Source organism: Thalassophryne amazonica, chromosome 17 (assembly GCF_902500255.1).
Source record: "Thalassophryne amazonica chromosome 17, fThaAma1.1, whole genome shotgun sequence".
NCBI lineage: Eukaryota > Metazoa > Chordata > Actinopteri > Batrachoidiformes > Batrachoididae > Thalassophryne > Thalassophryne amazonica.
In genome coordinates this window covers 31,109,811-31,131,348 of record NC_047119.1, presented here as the reverse complement: position 1 = coordinate 31,131,348, position 21,538 = coordinate 31,109,811, and the positions used below count along the sequence as shown (strand labels likewise).

General features: G+C 44.8%; 1 protein-coding gene across 3 annotated transcripts in view; it reads left to right on the top strand.

Moving 5' to 3' along the window:
• The window catches only part of rnf34b (ring finger protein 34b), a 58,548-nt gene extending 38,168 nt beyond the window's left edge, over positions 1-20,380 (top strand). Inside the window, exons 2-8 of one of the 3 annotated variants that reach the window (XM_034192087.1) lie at positions 3,594-3,812; positions 5,909-6,328; positions 14,124-14,186; positions 17,289-17,490; positions 17,585-17,608; positions 17,776-17,817; positions 19,757-20,380. In XM_034192087.1, the coding sequence (XP_034047978.1) occupies positions 3,594-3,812; positions 5,909-6,328; positions 14,124-14,186; positions 17,289-17,490; positions 17,585-17,608; positions 17,776-17,817; positions 19,757-19,941 (1,155 nt within the window). In that variant the 3' untranslated portion in view covers positions 19,942-20,380. Of the gene's footprint in view, positions 1-3,593; positions 3,813-5,854; positions 6,329-14,123; positions 14,187-17,288; positions 17,491-17,584; positions 17,609-17,775; positions 17,818-19,756 lie in introns of all 3 variants that reach the window. The other 2 variants (XM_034192084.1, XM_034192086.1) reach the window with 2 other exon arrangements.
• The last annotated feature ends 1,158 nt before the right edge of the window (positions 20,381-21,538 follow it).

The window sequence follows — 21,538 nt, the reverse complement described above, 5'->3', positions numbered from 1 at the left end:
GGGCAGCTGAAAACAAAAGCAATCCGAGAAGTACGATCCCACTGATCGTGTTACTTTTGCAGTCACTTTTGCATTTCCAAACTTTTTTTTTTTTAATCTGTGCAGAAAAATAATGTTGTGGAGACATTAAACATCCACATTCACAGCAGCAGTTAAACATCTGAGAGGTGCATGTTAAAACAGCATGCTGCACAACACACACATCAAGATCCAAATTCCAACAGACTCTCTCAAAGGAAATTAAAAGTAAAGCCTACCAGCTCCACTGAGAACACTGCAAAGAGGAAAAAACTGAACATGCCACTCACCCACTTGTTAAGATTTCCAAATGTAAAGTCCACACCATCAAAGAAGCCCCCATGCACGCATCGCGTGCGTGATTGCCAGTCGAAGAACAATGCAGGTCCACTATAAGTCCTCACATGGATCACCAGCCAAAGAACATGTCCGAGTCCACCAGTCCTCAGCAGCTTTGCCTTCAGCTCAAGTTCTGTCACGACTGTAGCTTGTTAGATAGAAAACCCTGAAAATAATGTATTCTGACTTTTTCCAAAGTAAGAAATACATCTGTGTGTCCAGGCAGCTTGTAAAAGCACGTTAGGCTTCAAAATCCAACGGACTCTGAAAAGTAAGAGATTCAGGGTGAAGTGTCATCTCCTCTGTAAATCCGAGCCATCACTTTCAAATGAAAGCTCAGAAGCTTCATTATCAGACATAACTGCATTCGTCACTCTGTCTGTCGGTCATCAGGATGTTTCTGCTCATTCTAAAATGTATGTCACATGCTGAGAAATGCCAAGGATTGCTGAGTAAGACCTTTTCTGGAAATGCACCTGCTAATTCACTCAGGGAGAGGAATATTTTGCATTAAACTACATCACTAATTACTAGTGCATGCAGGTGGAGAGACTTACAATCATGACCCTTGAAGTTTGTCTTGCTAACTGAGACCATTAAAAACATGCAACATGTCCTTTAATGGATGGAAGCCATCTGCTGAAGTGTCAAATGTATCACAAGGGGGCTAATAGGATTGATAATTGTGTAGTTTGAGTGTGCTTGGTCTCCAAAGTAATGGTCAAACAAGGTCAAAAATTCATTGAATTCCCTGACATAGTTACCCCATAACGTGATGACTGAGCATGACAGATGGGGTAGACCACACACACACACACACACACCACACACATATATATATATATATATATATATATATCTAATATATATATATATTATATATATATATATATATATATATATATATATATATATATATATATATATATATATATATCAGTGAGGAAAATAAGTATTTGAACACCCTGCAATTTTGCGAGTTCTCCCACTTAGAAATCATGGAGGGGTCTGAAATTTTCATCTTAGCTGCATGTCCACTGTGACAGACATAATCTAAAAAAAATCCAGAAATCACAATGTATGATTTTTTTTATATATATATATTTATTGTATGTTACTGCTCCAAATAAGTATTTGAACACCTGTGAAAATCAATGTTAATATTTGGTACAGTAGCCTTTGTTTGCAGTTACAGAGGTCAAACGTTTCCTGTAGTTTTTCACCAGGTTTGCGCACACTGCAGCAGGGATTTTGGTCCACTCCTCCATACAGATCTTCTCCAGATCTTTCAGGTATGGTAAGGTATAGAGTTTCAGCTCCCTCCAAAGATTTTTATTGAGTTCAGGTCTGGAGACTGGCCAGGCCACTCCAGGACCTTGAAATGCTTCTTATGGAGCCCCTCCTTAGCTGCCCTGGCTGTGTGTTTGGGGTCATTGTCATGCTGGAAGACCCAGCCATGACCCATCTTCAGTGCTCTTACTGAGGGAAGGAGGTTGTTTGCCAAAATCTCGCAATACATGACCCCATCCATCCTCCCTTCAGTACGGTGCAGTCGTCCTGTCCCCTTTGCAGAAGAGCACCCCCCAGAGTATGATGTTTCCACCCCCATGCTTCACGGTTGGGATGGTTTTCTTGGGGTTGTTCTCATCCTCTAAACATGGTAAGTGGAGTTGATCCCAAAAAGCTCTATTCTGGTCTCATCTGACCACATGACCTTCTCCCATGCCTCCTCCGGATCATCCAGATGGTCACTGGTGAACTTCAAACAGGCTTGGACATGTGCTGGCTTGAGCAGGGGGGCCTTGCTGCCCTGCAGGATTTTAAACCATGACAGCATCATGTGTTACTAATGTAATCTTTGTGACTGTGGTTCAGCTCTCTTCAGGTCATTGACCAGGTCCTCCTGTGTAGTTCTGAGCTTTCTCAGAATCATCCTTACCCCACAAAGTGAGATCTTGCATGGAATCCCAGACCGAGGGAGATTGACAGTCATCTTGTGTTTCTTCCACTTTCTAATAAATAATCATAACAGTTGTTGTCTTCTACCAAGCTGCTTGACTGTTGTCCTGTAGTCCATCCCAGCCTTGTGCAGGTCTACAGTTTTGTCCCTGGTGTCCTTCGACAGCTCTTTGGTCTTGGCTATGGTGGACAGGTTGGAGTGTGATTGATTGAGTGTGTGAACAGGTGTCTTTTATACAGGTAACAAGTTCAAACAGGTGCAATTAATACAGGTAAAGAGTGCAGAATAAGAGGGCTTCTTAAAGAAAAATTAACAAGTCTGTGAGAGCCAGAATTCTTGCTGGTTGGTAGGTGTTCAAATACTTATTTGCAGCAGTAACATACAAATAAATTATATTAAAAAAAAATCATACATTGTGATTTCCGGATTTTTTTTTTTATTTTTTTTTTTTAGATTGTCTCTCACAGTGGACGTGCATCTAAGATGAAAATTTCAGACCCCTCCCATGATTTCTAAGTGGGAGAACTTGCAAAATCGCAGGGTGTTAAAATACTTATTTTCCTCACTCTATATATATATATATATATATATATATATATATATATATATATATATATATATATATATATATATATATTGTATGTGTTGTTATTTTGGAATGCTGCTGCTGCTGTGCAGAACTTCTGGAAGTGCACAAACTCATTGCATATACCCAGGAATATTTTAGATTTCCAGAATTTTTACGCATTTAATAAAAATTAAACCATAATTCTTAAAGCCGTTTTGGAGAAAGTCATTTATTTGCAAGGTTGCTTGGGCAAGTGAGACTTCACCTTAGAGCCCTCTTTCTAAATCAGTTTGAGAGTGCAAAATCTTCTGAGTTTGTCTACCTTTGCATACAACACAGAACATACACACTTGATACTCTCTATGCAAGCTGATTAAATGTAATATCTCTCTAACTGCAGTTTACAACGTATATGAGTAGTTGAAATCGGTCTCTATATTAATTTCATGGTTTTCAATACACTGTCATTAACTAAATACTGCAAATGCAAAGAAGGCTGAATATAAGCTTGTATTAATTATACAGTTGAATTTTAGTACAGCTTATTTGGAATAATTATGCTGGACTTCATAACTGTTATTAGACTTTGCGCTACTATAACATGATAATGTGAGATTTATTCACAGGTGGCATGAGCTGCAAAACATATTAATGTTTAGTTCTTGACGCATGTTTGTGAATATGTGTATTTGTGTGTGTTGTCAACAGGCGGGAGCGTCATCCATGTGGGCGTCATGCTGTGGGCTGCTGAATGAGGTGATGGGCACTGGCACAGTACGGGCGCAGCAGCCAGGGTTCGGAGCAGGGGCGGGGCCCTTTCGCTTTGCTCCAAGTGCTGGTTACTCCACCTACCCTCCAACCAGCTCAGGGAGCAGCGGACAGTTGTGCAAGGCCTGTGGACTGGCCTTCTCTGTCTTCAGACGCAAGGTACGTGCAGCATGGTGACAATTTTGGACACATGAACATTGGAAAAATCTCCCTTACATGCTGCAGTGCTTGTGAAGTCTTTAAATATCAAATGACTCATGCATTTTGCATTTTTTGTGCTTATTAAATAGAAATATTGTGGCCCGTCCATCAAGTCCGATCCTGCACTTGATCGCCTTCTCTGCACTTCTGTTTGAACTAAAATGTGTTTAAAAATGTGCATGCACAAAAAACACAAAACCTGCAGGATTAATCGTGTACAGTCAGAGTGATGCAGTCTTGTGTGCAGATGTGACAGCATTGTTCCTTCTTGGTGCATCTATGGAAGATTTAACTTCAATAATTCATTGACTTTCTGAAAATAAAATATTTCATTGCAGAAGCAATGAAATATTCCAAGCTCAATCAAAAATAAAGTGAGTTTTAATTTGAAAATCCCCCCCTGCCAGCACAGTGGATTAGTGGCTTAGCACTGTTGCCGCACAGCAAGGTCGTGGATTCGATTCCCACCTTAACTGTACTAAGCAGGTATTATTTATTTATTTGGTTCCTTAAATTTGAAATGTCATTTTGACAGTAACCATGTGTTACATATTTCAGGTTTGAATATCAGACAGAATATCTTGTGCATACAATTTCATATTGTCATTGAATGCACCAACAAGGACTCTTCAGCCAGAAACACTTAATCCACAGTAAAAGTGTTGACATTGAATGAGACAGATTGCTTATCTGAACCAGGTTTAAATTCTCTGCAGGCTGATCTTCCATGCTGCATTGAAATATATGTAAAGTGGAAACTCACTGGAAGGTATAAAGTTAACCTAAAAACTGTCTGCAGAGTTGTAATTTATGCACTTTTTTTTTTAATGCAAAACCCACTGGCGAGAACTTCATGCATCATTTGGCCCCTTCCTTTCCAAGGTCCGTGCACACATGGACTCTGATAAGAGTGTAGCTGTGTGGCAGTCACACGCACTGCTTCAGATAGCTGTATCCGTATCCACAGACCACCGCTCTGTGGATTTACGTGTGTGTGATATTTTCACAGTGAAGAAAAAAGACACACCAGGGATTGACAATAAAAGTATCTGTTTCTTTGAAATGAGTTTCGGGTGAAGTATGAGCACGTTTGCACACGAGTGATAAGAAAATGTTCGCTGCCATGACCAACCAACTTTGCTGCCCACTTTGAAGTGTCGGTCTTGCTGCTCGATATAAAAAATGTCAGAAAACATCGAGTACCAGAGTGTATTTCATTGACTTTGAGTTTCCACACACATATATGTGTGTGTGTATATATATATGTGTGTGTATATATATATATATATATATATATATATATATGTATATATATATATATATATATATATATGTGTGTATATATACACACTTTTTCGTTTAAAATAGATACGGCCTATATGCCCTGAGCTCTTGAATTGGATGGAGCGTCTGTAGCTAGTTTGTAAGAATCTGTTTGTTTATTTCTAAAATTAAAATAATTAAATAAATATAAATACGCAGGTATGACAATGGCAACAAAATAATAATTAGTCATTGTTTTCAACAATTTTTTTATTTTAATATTGTATTCCTGTTCTGTTTGATGGTATAAAAGTGGAACTGTTTTTTTTTTCGTTTTTTTTTCTTTTACAAACTTAATCATTAGAGTGCCTACCTCTGCCAAAATGTAATTTCCTCTGTGATATCTTAAAAAAAAAATAAAAAAAAATTGGGAAATAATTCCTGGACCTTAATCATGCCCACCCCAAATTAATTAATTAATCAATCAGTTAATTAAAAAAAACTAGAATGGCACTCAGAGGACACACACGTCTGCCTCCACCAAGTGACCATAAGCATTCTGTATCTTCATCAGTGATATCATAAAGTGACTATTCTAACAAATAGTAAATGATGTGAAAATAAAACCTGCTTTGGAATATTAAAAAAAAAAAACAGACGCTGCAAAAATGCTGGTGTCAGTAGCAGAATGTGTCACCCTGTGTAAATGATGTGTGTGTGTGTGTGTCTTTCTGCAGCACATCTGCTGTGATTGTAAGAAGAGTTTCTGCGCCCTGTGCTCGGTGCTTCAGGAGAACCTGCGCTGCTGCACCACCTGCCACCTCCTGCGCGGCACAGCCTTCCAGAGGCCTCGACTCATGCAGCTCCGCGTCAAAGACCTCCGTCAGTACCTTCTGCTGCGAAACATTCCCACAGACACCTGCAGGGAAAAAGAGGACCTCGTGGACCTGGTGCTCTGCCACCGGGGAGCGGGTGAGATTCCCAGAGCGGTGGTGGAAGAGGATGAAGAGGAGGATGAGGAGGAGGATGGGAACACTCGTGAAGAAGAAGAAGAGGAGGAGGAGGATGACACAGACAGCTTGCACTCGCTGCCCCACTCGCGTGCCGCCTCGCCTACTTTGGCCACACGCTCCACCTCGGAACACTCGGTCCTGTCCGCCTCTCAGGGAGACGCGCTCAGCCGGAGTGACAGCTCAGGGACCACCAGCCAGGTCAGGGCGCACGTACACGTGAACGCTCAGAGCTCGATGGTGTGCAGGCTCTCGCACAAACACGCGCACATTTTTACTCCTTTTCATACGCAGTAATTATTTGGCATGTGCCCTCCATCTGTGCAGGATGATTAGATGATGTGTCCCTTTCATCTTCCTAACAAACATCCCCCCGTGTGTATTCTTGATTTAGTTTTTTGTTCTTCTTCTTCTGTGAATTCCTTCTTTATGTTTTTGCTCTTTTTCATCTGGCGGAGTGCTATGTTCTGAGTTAAGTGTTTCGCTGTATTTTGTGAGATTTTCACAAAGTTCTTGTGCATTGGTCAGACATCCATATGACGGATGAAAACATCTGCTCGTGTGTGTGTGTGTGTGTGTGTGCACACACGCAGCCCTCAGACCAGCCAGATATGCAGCTTAAGCCCTCAGCTTTTTTAGGCCGTTACAGCGACTGCATTCGTTATATAAGACTGGATGAGAACTCCCCACGGCGGCACAGCTGCAGCCAACAGCACAAACCTTAACATCCCTCCTCTTATCACTCATACATAATCTCACCCTTCAGTTTTTCTTTTCTCATATAATTGGTGCACGTCAAGGCTGTTGGGAAGGTGTCGTAACACGGACCCACAACAGGGGGCGCTAATGAACGGACAATGGATAAGGGAAGGAGTAACAATTTAATGTTGCACAAGAACACAACGTAAAATAAACAAAGGTACTGCCAATCACACACAAGAGGATTGCGGGCAGGCTCGAGATAGGAGACCTCAGATGAACGAAGAGCCGGGACCCACACCGCTTCTACCACCAACGGCCTGAAGAACACTGAAGCCGCCAAGCCCCGAGTCCCCAGGTGGTCTCTGTCCTCCGTTGTCGGCCCTGGTACTGCTGGCAGAAAAAACAGAAGGTAGTGAGTGTGAATCCTCACACCCAGCAACCTTGATTATTGATTCTTGTGGAGGGAGAGCCTCCACCTCCAATCATACACACGTGCAGCTCCGAAAATCCAGTCAAGGAAATACCACCAGGAAAAAACAGCTGCAAAACAGATCAGATTATTATTTGACGTATAAGTCAGCAGAGAGATTACCTTGTATCGTAGGAGATTTCTCGGCGAGGAGGTGGAGTCGCCACCCGGCCTTTATGGTGATGGTGATGATGAGATGATGAGTGACAGCTGGTGTTGAGGATGATTGACGGCTGTCACTCCCAGTGGTTCTGGCGCCCTCTTGTGCTTGAAGCCCGCACTCCAAGCAGGGCGCCATCCGGTGGTGGTGAGCCAGCAGTACCTCCTCTTCAGCGGCCCACACAACAGGACCCCCCCCTCAACGGGCGCCTCCTGGCACCCGACCAGGCTTGTCTGGGTGTCGGTGGTAGAAATCGACCAAAAGGGCCGGGTCCAGGATGAAGCTCCTCTTCACCCAGGAGCGTTCCTCGGGTCCGTAACCCTCCCAGTCCACCAAGTACTGAAAGCCCCGACCCATCCGACGGACGTCCAGGAGCCGACGAACGGTCCATGCCGGCTCCCCGTCGATGATCCGGGCAGGAGGTGGGTCGGGTCCGGGGGAGCAGAGCGGTGAGGTGTGGTATGGCTTGAGTTTGGAAACATGAAAAACCGGATGGATCCGCAGTGAGCCGGGAGAGTTAGCTTCACTGCGGCCGGACTGAGGATCTTGGCGATGGGGAACGGCCCGATGAAGCGGTCCTTGAGTTTGTGGGAGGTCACCTGGAGCGGGATATCTTTGGTGGATAGCCACACCTCCTGCCCTGGTTGGTATGTAGGGGCCGGGAACGCCGGCGGGTCTGCATGGCCTTGGCCCTCGTCCGGGCCTGCAACAGGGCAGAGGCGGGCGGCCCGCCACACCCGGCGGCACCTCCGCAGGTGGGCCTGGACCGAGGGTACCCCGACCTCTCCCTCCACAAGTGGGAACAACGGGGGCTGGTAGCCCAGACACGCTTCAAAGGGGGAGAGCCGGTGGCAGAGGATACTTGGCTGTTGTGAGCGTACTCGATCCAGGCCAGATGGTTACTCCAGGCCGCCGGGTGAGCGGAGGTGACACAACGAAGAGCCTGTTCAAGTTCCTGGTTCGCCCGCTCTGCCTGGCCGTTCGTCTGTGGGTGGTACCCGGACGAGAGACGCACGGTGGCCCCCAGTTCCTTACAAAAACTCCTCCAGACCTGCGAGGAAAACTGGGGACCACGATCCGAGACGATGTCCGACGGTATCCCATGCAGACGCACGACGTGGTGAACCAGGAGGTCTGCCGTCTCCTGGGCCGTTGGGAGCTTCGGGAGGGCCACGAAGTGGGCCGCCTTGGAGAACCGGTCCACTATCGTCAGTATGGCGGTGTTGCCCTGGGACGCCGGGAGGCCCGTGACGAAGTCCAGACCGCTGTGGGACCAGGGGCGATGAGCCACAGGCAGGGGTTTGGAGGAGACCCCTGGTCTTGCGATGGTCCGCCTTGCCCTGGCACAGGTGGTGCAGGCCTGGACGTAGTCCCGGACGTCGGCTTCCAGTGACGCCCACCAGAAGCGCTGCTGGACTACTGCACGGTCCTACGCACTCCAGGATGACAGGAGAGCTTGGATCCGTGGCAGAAGTCCAAGACGGCAGCCCTAGCCTCTGGTGGAACGTAGAGTCTATTCTTCGGACCGTTTCCCGGGTCCGGGTTCTTAGTCTGGGCCTCCCGGACGATCTCCTCCACGTCCCAGGTGAGGGTAGCCACGACAGTGGACTCGGGAAGGATGGTGTCGATGGGGTCCGACAACCCGACCTTGGCTTCCTCTTCGTGCACCCGGGACAATGCATCAGATCGTTGATTTTTGGTCCCGGGGCGGTAGGTGATCCGGAAGTCAAAGCGTGCGAAGAACAGGGACCAGCGGGCTTGCCTGGGGTTCAGCCGCTTGGCGGTCCGGATGTACTCCAGGTTCCGGTGGTCCGTAAAAACCGTGAAAGGCCCCGTAGCCCCCTCCAACAGGTGTCTCCACTCTTCTAGAGCCTCCTTCACCGCGAGGAGTTCTCGATTGCCCACGTCATAGTTCCGTTCAGCGGGGGTCAACCTGCGGGAAAAGTAGGCACAAGGATGGAGAACCTTATCGGACTCCCCGCTCTGGGACAGCACGGCTCCTATTCCTGAGTCTGAGGCATCCACCTCTACTACAAACTGGCGAGTAGGATCAGGCTGCACCAGAACTGGAGCAGATGAAAACCGGCGTTTCAACTCCCTAAACGCGGCCTCGCACCGGTCCGACCAGGTGAAGGGGACTTTGGTGGAGGTCAGGGCGGTCAGGGGGCTAACGACCTGACTGTAACCCTTAATGAACCTCCTGTAGAAGTTTGCGAAGCCGAGGAACTGTTGCAGCTTCCTACGGCTCGTTGGTTGGGGCCAATCCCTCACCGCCGCAACCTTGGCCGGATCCGGGGCGACGGAGTTGGAGGAGATGATAAACCCCAAGAAGGACAGAGACGTGCGGTGAAACTCACACTTCTCGCCCTTCACAAACAGCCGGTTTTCTAACAACCGCTGTAGGACCTGACGTACATGCCGGACATGGGTCTCAGGATCCGGGGAAAAGATGAGTATATCATCCAGATACACGAAGACAAACCGGTGCAGGAAGTCCCGCAGGACGTCATTAACCAAGGCTTGGAACGTCGCGGGGGCGTTAGTGAGACCGAACGGCATGACCAGGTACTCAAAATGACCCAACGGGGTGTTAAATGCCGTCTTCCATTCATCTCCCTTCCGGATCCGAACTAGATGGTACGCATTCCTAAGATCGAGTTTGGTGAATATTTTGGCTCCATGCAGGGGTGTGAACACCGAATCCAAGAGGGGCAATGGGTATCGATTGCGAACCGTGATCTCGTTCAATCCCCTGTAATCGATGCATGGACGAAGTCCGCCGTCTTTCTTGCCCACAAAAAAGAAACCAGCACCCATCGGGGAGGTGGAGTTCCGGATCAACCCGGCGGCCAAGGAGTCCCGGATGTAGGTTTCCATTGATTCGCGTTCCGGACGTGAGAGATTGTACAGCCTACTGGACGGGAACTCACTGCCCGGAACCAAATCGATGGCACAATCGTACGGTCGGTGTGGTGGAAGGGCGAGCGCCAGATCTTTGCTGAAGACGTCAGCCAGATCATGGTACTCCCCTGGCACCGCCGTCAGATTGGGAGGGGTTTTAACCTCCTCCTTAGCCGTCATTCCGGGGGGAACCGAGGATCCTAAACACTCCCGGTGGCAGGTTTCGCTCCACTGCACCACGACCCCAGACGGCCAATCGATCCGGGGATTGTGCTTCACCATCCAAGGAAAACCCAAAATCACTCGGGAGGTAGAAGATGTCACGTAAAACACTATCTCCTCCCGGTGATTCCCAGACACAACCAGGGTCACAGGCTGGGTCCGGTGTGTGATTAGCGGGAGTAGAGTGCCATCTAGTGCCCGTACCTTCAAGGGCGAAGGCAGAGCCACTAGGGGGAGCCCCACTTCCTTTGCCCATCTGCTATCCAACAGATTCCCTTCGGACCCCGTGTCCACCAGTGCTGGGGCGTGAAGGGTTAAATCCCCACTCAGGATTACCACTGGGATTCGTGCTGATTTGCGGGAACTTCCCGTGCACATGTTATGGCCCACCCTTAGCCCAGTGTCTAAGGACGGGCGTTGGTGTTTGACCGTTTGGGGCAGTCTTTTAACAGGTGCTCACATGAGCCACAGTAAAAACATTCCCCGCGGGCCAGTCTCCTTTGTTTAATATCTGATCTCACTTTAGCCCTGCTCGTGTCCATAGCTTCGTCAGCAGGGGGAGCTGTTGCCACACGGAGCCCACCGGCAATGGAGCGTGAGGACGACGTCACCCCGTCAGACCCGGAAGAGAGAGGGACGGCTTGTGCCCGGCCACGCCCCCCGGCCTGCTCCCGACGGTGTTCATTCAAACGGTTGTCTAAGCGTATAACCAGAGTGACAAGCCCGTCGAAAGTCTGCGGTTCGTCCTTAGCCAGTAAATGCTCCTTCAGTACTGGAGACAGTCCGCTTATGAAGGCGGCGCGGAGCGCGACGTCATTCCAACCCGACCTCGCAGCCGCGATGCGGAAGTCGACAGCGTAATCTGCCGCGCTCCGACGCCCCTGTCTCAGTGACAGCAGCACGGTCGAGGCGGTCTCGCCTCTGTTGGGATGATCAAACACCTGTTTGAATTCCCGTATAAACCCAGCGTATGACGTCAGAAGCCATGACTGCTGTTCCCAGAGCGCTGTAGCCCAAGCGCGTGCCTCACCTCGAAGCAGATTAATTACATAAGCCACCCGGGTGGCGTCTGCCGCGTACATGACTGGACGCTGTGCAAAAACGAGCGAACACTGCATCAAGAAGTCTGCGCACGTCTCCACACAGCCTCCGTACGGTTCAGGAGGACTTATGTAAGCTTCAGGGGACGGTGGGGGGGGTAGTTGAACGGCCAGTGGAACATCTACATTAGGCCCCGGACCAGCAGGAGGAGACACTGCAGCGACGCTTGACTCGCGTGCTTCCACTCTGGCGGTGAGAGCCTCCATCCTCTGATTGAGGCTTGCATTTTGCTCAGTTACCAGCTGTAACTGAGCAGTGAAAGCGGTAAGGATTTGCTGCAGATCACTTACCACGCCTCCTGCTGACGCCTGCGCTCCCTGTTCTCCCATTGGCTGTTCAAGCTGTGGTTGACGCCCCTCGGGATCCATGACGAATGGCCGAGAAATCCTGTTGGGAAGGTGTCGTAACACGGACCCACAACAGGGGGCGCTAATGAACGGACAATGGATAAGGGAAGGAGTAACAATTTAATGTTGCACAAGAACACAACGTAAAATAAACAAAGGTACTGCCAATCACACACAAGAGGATTGCGGGCAGGCTCGAAGATAGGAGACCTCAGATGAACGAAGAGCCGGGACCCACACCGCTTCTACCACCAACGGCCTGAAGAACACTGAAGCCGCCAAGCCCCGAGTCCCCAGGTGGTCTCTGTCCTCCGTTGTCGGCCCTGGTACTGCTGGCAGAAAAAACAGAAGGTAGTGAGTGTGAATCCTCACACCCAGCAACCTTGATTATTGATTCTTGTGGAGGGAGAGCCTCCACCTCCAATCATACACACGTGCAGCTCCGAAAATCCAGTCAAGGAAATACCACCAGGAAAAAACAGCTGCAAAACAGATCAGATTATTATTTGACGTATAAGTCAGCAGAGAGATTACCTTGTATCGTAGGAGATTTCTCGGCGAGGAGGTGGAGTCGCCACCCGGCCTTTATGGTGATGGTGATGATGAGATGATGAGTGACAGCTGGTGTTGAGGATGATTGACGGCTGTCACTCCCAGTGGTTCTGGCGCCCTCTTGTGCTTGAAGCCCGCACTCCAAGCAGGGCGCCATCCGGTGGTGGTGAGCCAGCAGTACCTCCTCTTCAGCGGCCCACACAACAAAGGCTTTTTAAATCTTACAGCGTTTTTTTTTTTTTTTTTTTGTAAATGCACTAGACACTCAATTCAGAGAGCCCAACTTTCTTTTTGATCCATTGATTCATTCATGCATTTTATGCTGCTTATAAATGGACTGCATTTATATAGAGCTTTTCCATCTTCACCAGACGCTCAAAGTGCTTTACAGTTACGCCTCACATTCACCCATTCACACAAACACACTCTCACACTGATGTCAGGGTGGGAGGTGGGAGGCCTGCGATCATGTTAAAAAAAAAAAAAAAAAGACTGTATAAATATTAAAAAGGGTTTAAATTACATTTCTTTCTGCATTATTGCTTCAGTCAGTGAAACACTTTAAGGTTATTTTAATGAAACAAAAGATTATTCTCATCCTACTATTGAAAGCTCTGCAAGTGACTGTGTGTTTGCTCACCATAATTTTAAAAATAATCTATTTCGCCTGAAAATCTTAATTTTAAGTCACATTAGTTCTGTAATCCCTTTAGGATCTGCCATTATTATTATTATTATTAATAATAATAAGAGTTGGCACCATATTCCAAGTTTTAGACTATGTCTGAGATGATATCTGTAGTATTGAAATGCAAAAAGTCTTGATCTGGTGAGCAAAAAAAAAGTGCAGTTATTTCAAGAAAATGTCATTAATGTGAAAGTAACACAGATGAATAAAGAGAACTGAACAGTAAGCCCCTTTCACATCGGGCCTGCATAGAGTTGCATTGTGCTGCGGATCTATTACGCAGGAATGACTGCGTATGTTGCATGCTGGAGGGAAGCTTTGGCTCACCTCTTCTTCTTCCGTGGTTTTGAAGCTTCATTAACAGGAAAGTTCAGCGGGATGAATAAAATCTTGCAATCCAGGTATGTACTGATTAAAAAAAAAAAAAAACTTAAAAGGATTTTTTGCCAGACTGGTGTATGGTAGTGTACAATTGTGGAGGCATGGTGTACAGTAGCACAGTGTTACGTAGACTTGCATACAGTAGCGGAGTACACTAGTAAAAAAATCAAACATGTTTTAAAAAAAAAAAAATTTGTGTCCATTTCGTGGACCCCTTTGCATCCCTCAGCGTATTGTCACGTAGTGCTGCATAAGCGCGGCGTAGTCGGTATGCCGCATTATGCAACTCTATGTTGGCCCGGTGTGAAAGGGGCTCAGAGTGAGAGTCTACTCTTCTACTGGGCTGGAATAATGTCAGTGTTTAGTCATTTTGTGATTACATGGCCATAATTTTGGATCTGTGTTGGACTTTAGTGGCTTCATACAGGTTGAAACTTTAATCCTCCTCAATGTGTTGATTTCGGATCCAACAGGAACATGATGATACACCGACAACATCGCTCCTGAGCCTGGAACCTGCAGAAAATATCATAGAGGTGCAGTGCTTTGTTGTTGTTGTGTTTTTTGTTTGATTGATTGTTTTCTTCTTCCATTTTAATGCATTGACTTTAGAGAGGCCATTGCATGCGTGCGTCCCTTTTTAAAGGGTCATTTTGATATTTGAGCAGATAAATATTTCACATCTGTTACATCACTGGCAGCCTTTTTCCAAACTACAAAACTGAAACATAAGGTTAAATCGTTTTTCTCTAGTTTTGCTGGGGCCCACTGGCTTTAGTTATGTTACCAACCTGGAGGGGATGTAATTATTTTTCCATTGTCTTCGACTTCTAAACATCACAGCACAGGCTCTTTAAAACATTACATTGCAAATATTAATTAAAATACTGCATTTTCCAGAGTACAAGTTAAGGTTTTTTTTTTTTTTACTAATTTTGCGGGCAGGGGGTCCTTATAAGTCATGCATTTGTTGTTGTTGTAATTATTTTAATAATTATTAATAATAATAAATATTTATATGGGAATTTCACAGAAATCAAATCACTAGGCAAAATAAATTCCAATAACACTGGGCAGCATGATTTTTCTTGCATTGAGTTTTTCAACAGATTTTGGGGTAATTTGGGAGCTCTGAATCTGGTATTAGTTTTTGCCAGTCACATCACGTTTTTGAGATACAAAGCAAAAGCTGCAGTCTCACACACCTCTTCTGCGCCATAAACAATATTATGGCTCTTGTTCACATTTCGCAAACCTGGTTTAAAAACTATGCTTTTCAAGCTGCTTTTGTGCATGATTAGTGCATGATTAGTGGCGTCAAACTCGTGACTTTTGCATAATCCATCAATATGGAACAGACAGATTACAAAAAAAATGTGATGTAATAGAGGAAATCTGAGCTCAGATTTGGATTCTGCACCCCAAAATTACCTTAAATCAGTTTTCAAAGTCCATGCAAGAAAAAAAAAACTTTTTTTTTTTTTGGTTGACCAGTGTAGTAAAAGAATAAACGCCAATAACAAAATGCACAACAGTGCGCAAAAATTCCAAATGATAAATTGTAGCTTTTCAGTGCTGTGGGCCAGCAGGTTGTGTCCATCTGATGATTTATTTTGTCCGTACTGCAACAAATAACATCAATATGTTGTCCATATTGCTTATTGTTTGAATTTAAACGTCCTTATGTTAAGTAACAGTGCAGGCTGTGGTGTGCACATGTGTGGCACCGAGTTCCTTTCTGTTGTTAAACTTGCCTTCAGGGAAATACTGTTCCACATACGGAAAAAAGGTGAAAGGTGTAACTTTTACCCCAGTGTGATTTTTATCTTCCCCCCCTGTGCCCACACCATGCATGCTTGACGGATGTGATTTATACTCTGGAGCAACGTACAGTAGTGTTCAGAATAATAGTAGTGCTATGTGACTAAAAAGATTAATCCAGGTTTTGAGTATATTTCTTATTGTTACATGGGAAACAAGGTACCAGTAGATTCTCACAAATCCAACAAGACCAAGCATTCATGATATGCACACTCTTAAGGCTATGAAATTGGGCTATTAGTAAAAAAAAAAAGTAGAAAAGGGGGTGTTCACAATAATAGTAGTGTGGAATTCAGTCAGTGAGTTCGTCAATTCTGTGGAACAAACAGGTGTGAATCAGGTGTCCCCTATTTAAGGATGAAGCCAGCACCTGTTGAACATGCTTTTCTCTTTGAAAGCCTGAGGAAAATGGGACGTTCAAGACATTGTTCAGAAGAACAGTGTAGTTTGATTAAAAAGTTGATTGGAGAGGGGAAAACTCATATGCAGGTGCAAAAATTATAGGCTGTTCATCTACAATGATCTCCAATGCTTTAAAATGGACAAAAAAACAGAGACGTGTGGAAGAAATGGAAAACAACCATCAAAATGGATAGAAGAATATCCAGAATGGTAAAGGCTCACCCATTGATCAGCTCCAGGATGATCAAAGACAGTCTGGAGTTACCTGTAAGTGTTGTGACAGTTAGAAGACACCTGTGTGAAGCAAATTTATTTGCAAGAATCCCCCGCAAAGTCCCTCTGTTAAATAAAAGACATGTGCAGAAGAGGTTACAGTTTGCCAAAGAACACATCAACTGGCCTAAAGGGAAATGGAGGAATATTTTGTGGACTGATGAGAGTAAAATTGTTTTTGAGTCCAAGGGCCGCAGACAGTTTGTGAGACGACCCCCAAACTCTGAATTCAAGCCTCAGTTCACAGTGAAGACAGTGAAGCATGGTGGTGCAAGCATCAGGATATGGGCATGTTTCTCCTGCTATGGTGTTGGGCCTATATATCACATACCAGGTATCATGGATCAGTTTGGATATGTCAAAATACTTGAAGAGGTCATGTTGCCTTATGCTGAAGAGGACATGCCCTTGAAATGGGTGTTTCAACAAGACACTGACCCCAAGCACGAGTAAACGAGCAAAATCTTGGTTTCAAACCAGCAAAATGAATGCCTCGCAGATGTGAAGAAATCATGACAAACTGTGGTTATACAACTAAATACTAGTTTAGTGATTCACAGGATTGCTAAAAAAGCAGTATGAACATAATAGTTTTGAGTTTGTAGCATCAACAGCAGATGCTACTATTATTGTGAACACCCCCTTTTCTACTTTTTTTTTACTAATAGCCCAATTTCATAGCCTTAAGAGTGTGCATATCATGAATGCTTGGTCTTGTTGGATTTGTGAGAATCTACTGAACCTACTGGTACCTTGTTACCCATGTAACAATAAGAAATATACTCAAAACCTGGATTAATCTTTTTAGTCACATAGCACTACTATTATTCTGAACACTACTGTATACTCTGGAAAATGTGTTACATCAGTTAAGAAAACATGCTGATTAGCCACATTGTTTACCATAACAGCTTATCTTTTGAAGACTGGTTCATGTAATCGATTTTAATGTTGAACCAGAATAAACTGAAGCTACCGACATTCAGAATCATCAGATAAGTGTATTGTCTTCTGCTTCTAAATTTTATGGTTGAGTAAAACAGCTGCTAGTAACACATTTGCAGTCATTGCAATTTTTATTGAAAGGTTCGATCATCAAAATGAGCAGTTTGGTCCTTTTGTTTTTCGTCTGTGACTTGCAGGTCAGTCCAGCAACACAGAGGAGGATCAGGGCCTCTCTGTCCGATCTGGACAACGAGGAAGCGATAGAAAACCTCTCCGTCCGCCAGCTCAAAGAGATTCTCGCCAGGAACTTTGTCAATTACTCGGGCTGCTGTGAGAAATGGGAGCTGCTGGAGCGAGTGCATCGACTCTACAGAGAAAACGAGCAGAACAGGAAATCCAGTAAGCTGATTTTTTTTTTTCTTCCATCACTCTAAAATTTACATTATGACCTTTTGTCTGTATGTATGAACATATGTTTTTCTTTTTTTTACAGTGGAAAATGTGAGCATAACAGCAGGTAATTATATTTTAATCAATACTCATATTTTACTGTCTCCATGCAAAAATAGCTGGCAAAACTAATTTTTAATTTCATCCTTCGACATTGTTTCACTTTAAAGGGTAAATTCTCTTTTTTCCTGCACTAATGCATTTTATTGCTGCCTGTTCTTATCTATAAATCAGTGGTTGCATATCCTCCACCTCTGTGCAACAGTAGCGTTGGAGGTAAGATGTTTTTTATGACGAAACACTGCACAGCACCCTTTCCATCTTCTCCGTGCTCACCTACAGTGCATGTGGTGTGATGACACTCATGGCATGTTGCAGCCAGTTTTTACCTGTGCCACATTATCGCTGAGGTCATTGTCTTCTGCCAGATGCAGTTTGTTTCTCTGCACTCCGTGACTGTCATCTCATTGTGAAGGTCTTTCTCTCATCCTTTCATTAACGTGCTCTCTAAGAGCTTTCACCTCTTCACATCGCATTACGCTGGTGGCAGCATGTCTCCATTATGTGTAATTACATTATCATGCTTTAAATAGGCACGGTTGTTGATATAAAGGGAAGAGATGGGTCCACTTACGAGACCTGGAGCAGCCAAACTTCAGCCAGCAGTCAGATATCGCATGTCCCACATTCTCATAAAAATAAATAATGCATAATGAGCTATATTTTACCTGCTATTCTTCTCTCTAAGTGTGCATATGTGAGGCACTGCTGATTGTACAGCCTTAGTTTTGGTTTCAAAATATTTGCAGGATACACGTTTCTATAGGAACGATGTCAGAAACAAGCGTTTCCATGGTACCAGATAAAAATGAGAGTAATTCACTCACTACTCCTGTAGCGAACAGATTAAGGGCTTAAATTACTCAGAAATGTAAAATTTCTATTTGCTCTAACTGAAGTTTTCCACTCAAAAGGATGGTTTTGCTTTTAACACCTGGCTCAAATATCCTACATTTTTATGATGATCGTCAGATCGGGCTTCATGAAGCATTTGCTGTTTTTGTCTGCGGCTACTAGATGGCCAGCTTTTTTCACAAAAGGGCTCAAAGCAATCTCGGGTGCTGTGTACTTTAGAGTTTTTTGTTTGTTTTGAAGAGCCTGCCATCTATTATGCTCAGAAAAAACAACGTTACATTAACCTTTACTTGGATGTCACCGTCGCCACCTAGTGGGCTCATTAAAAATGCAAAAGCTTCATGAATCCTCATTTGGTCATCACTAATGGCAGCACAGTGGTGTAAGTAATTAATAGACTTGCTTCCAAATAAGAAGGTCCCCGGTTTGAGGCCACACCTGCCCATACTCATACATTATAGTTGTATCTGGAAGGGCATCGGAGTAAAACTGGCAGAGTAACATCCATAACAAAGCTGCTTTGGTGACTAACGTCAAAAGAAAAGCTTAATCTGAAATAGTATCCATATTTATAACTTAATTATAGACTGTATCATGTCAATTAGAACCTGAGGAACACCCTCACATAATAAATATTAAAGAAAGAATGATTTAATCTGAATTGTCTTGACAGAAATGTGCTTTCAAGGAATCCTCCTATTGTGATGTTTCATCTCAGGCACCAATCGGGGGGATGAGGTTCTGCAATCTCTGATTGCTTTGTATTTCTTGAATTGCTTTCCATCTACAAATGTCAGAAACTGAACGAAATTACAAATGCTATTTTGCAGATCCCACAGCATTGAAGGTTGTCTGGCCCAGGCTGCATTTACATTAAAGACTGAAGTAATCTGGATTAGGTTTTGTCTTTCCCAGATTTGATCTGCTTACATATGTGGTTGTGAGTGTAATTTTTGTCTGATCTGGTTTAATAATAATAATAATAAAAAAAATCTGATTCCGGTCACTTCAATACATAATGTGAATGCAAATGTGAAAAGCTAGAACAGGAAACTGGTCATGTTGCTTGATTTAAATTCTTAATCTGTTAAAGCATTTCGAATTTAGATTTTCTTTTGAATAATCAACAAAAAATAAATTCAACATTATTGAGCTTTTTGTACAGATGTGGGTAAATAACAGCAAACCGTATATAACACACCACAAACTCCTGCAGGTATTACTGTGCAGGGCTGTTAATGAGAACTGCAGTTGGGAAGAAAAATAAACTGATTTGAACATGATTTATTTCCATCTGCAGTCGGTGTAAGAGCTCAGCTGGCCGCTGATGAAAACCTGTGTCGCATCTGCATGGACGCCATCATCGACTGTGTGCTGCTGGAGTGTGGTCACATGGTAACCTGCACCAAATGTGGGAAGAGGATGAGCGAGTGCCCCATCTGCAGGCAGTACGTCGTGCGGGCCGTGCATGTCTTCAAGTCTTAAAAACTCTCTCCATGCCAGAGCCGTCCTCAGGAGGATGGACAACTGTGCATGGTGTCTACTAAAGATGCAGCAAACTGGATTGCTGGTTTGAAGCTGGACTGTTGCCTGTGGCCTGGAGCTGTTTGTGCCCCCCCCCGACTAAGTCGTGTCCCACATGTCCGTCCCTGTGGATGTCCCACAGCTGCACTGGGTCTCTCACGCTTTCTGTCTGTAGTGTTTCACAGACACAGTAGAACCGATCCATCACTTTCTACTCTGATCTGTTTCATTTTATTTTACAGCTGATTGTTTTTAACGAACAGCAAAGTGAAGTGGATCTGTTCTGAGCAGCAAAGAGGAGCTAGTGAAAAATGTCAGATCACAGAGTCTACGGTTTACATGTCTCATGTTATCTCGCTCCAGTGTTCATTTAAGGCGTGCAATATCATTAAAAAAAGAGACGTGTTTTTATTAAATATGTATTCATTAATCAGAACAGACCATGCACCTCATCTTATTGCCCACAGGAGGGCATAAGGTGCCAAACGTCATGCCTTCAATTAATAAACATTTAGCGTTATGTGTTTTCACTCATAACCGGCAATTTTGGTGCGATAGTTTATGCTCATTTTCTCAGATCAACAAGAGGAAATTAAGTGTGTAAATGTCTGAGTACGCTGAATTCATTTTATTTCTTTGTAGAGAAGTGCGCAGAGGATTTTTACTAAGGACACTATTTGACAGAAAACCTTTTTTCTTTTTAATCATGTGCTGAATTTCATTTATTTATTTAGTCAAATCTCTGAAGAGAAACAATGTGAGTTCCATCCTGGTAGTGGAACAACCGACCAGCTCTTCACTCTCACAAGGATCCAGGAGGGTGCCTGGGAGTACACCCATCCAGTCTGCATCTGTTTTGTGATCTTGGAGAAGGCGTATGTATCCCGGGAGATACTGTGGGAGTATGGAGTGAGGGGGTCCCTTCTCAGGGCCATCCAATCTCTGTACTCACAAAGCGAGAGCTGTGTTCAGGTGCTTGGCAGTAAGTCGGACAGGTTTCCAGTGGGAGTTGGCCTCTGCCAGAGCTGCGCCTTATCACCAATTCTGTTTGTGATATTCATGGACAGGATATCAAGGCATAGTCGGGGGGAGGAGGGTCTCATCACTGCTTTTTGCAGATGATGTGGTCCTGTTGCCTGGTAGCACCTCTAAATCTGAGCCCATGGTGCTCAGGGTTTCCTCGGGAGGGTGGCTGGGGTCTTCATTAGAGACAGGGTGAGAAGCTCAGTCATTTGTGAGGAGCTCGGCGTAGAGCCGCTGCTCCTTTGCATTGAGAGGAGCCAGCTGAGCTGGTTCAGGCATCTGGTAAGGATGCCCAGTGGGCACCTCCTTAGGGAGGTGCTGCAGGTACGTCCAGCTGGGAGGACACCCCGGGGAAGACCCAGGACTAGGCGGAGATATTATATCTCCACACATTCATGGGAACACCTCAGAATACCCCAGTCAAAGTTTGGTGTCCCCTACTGGAGCTGTTGCCCCTGTGACCCTATCCAACATAAGCAGCTGAAGATGATGATGATGATGCTTTGTTCATATATATATATATATATATATATAT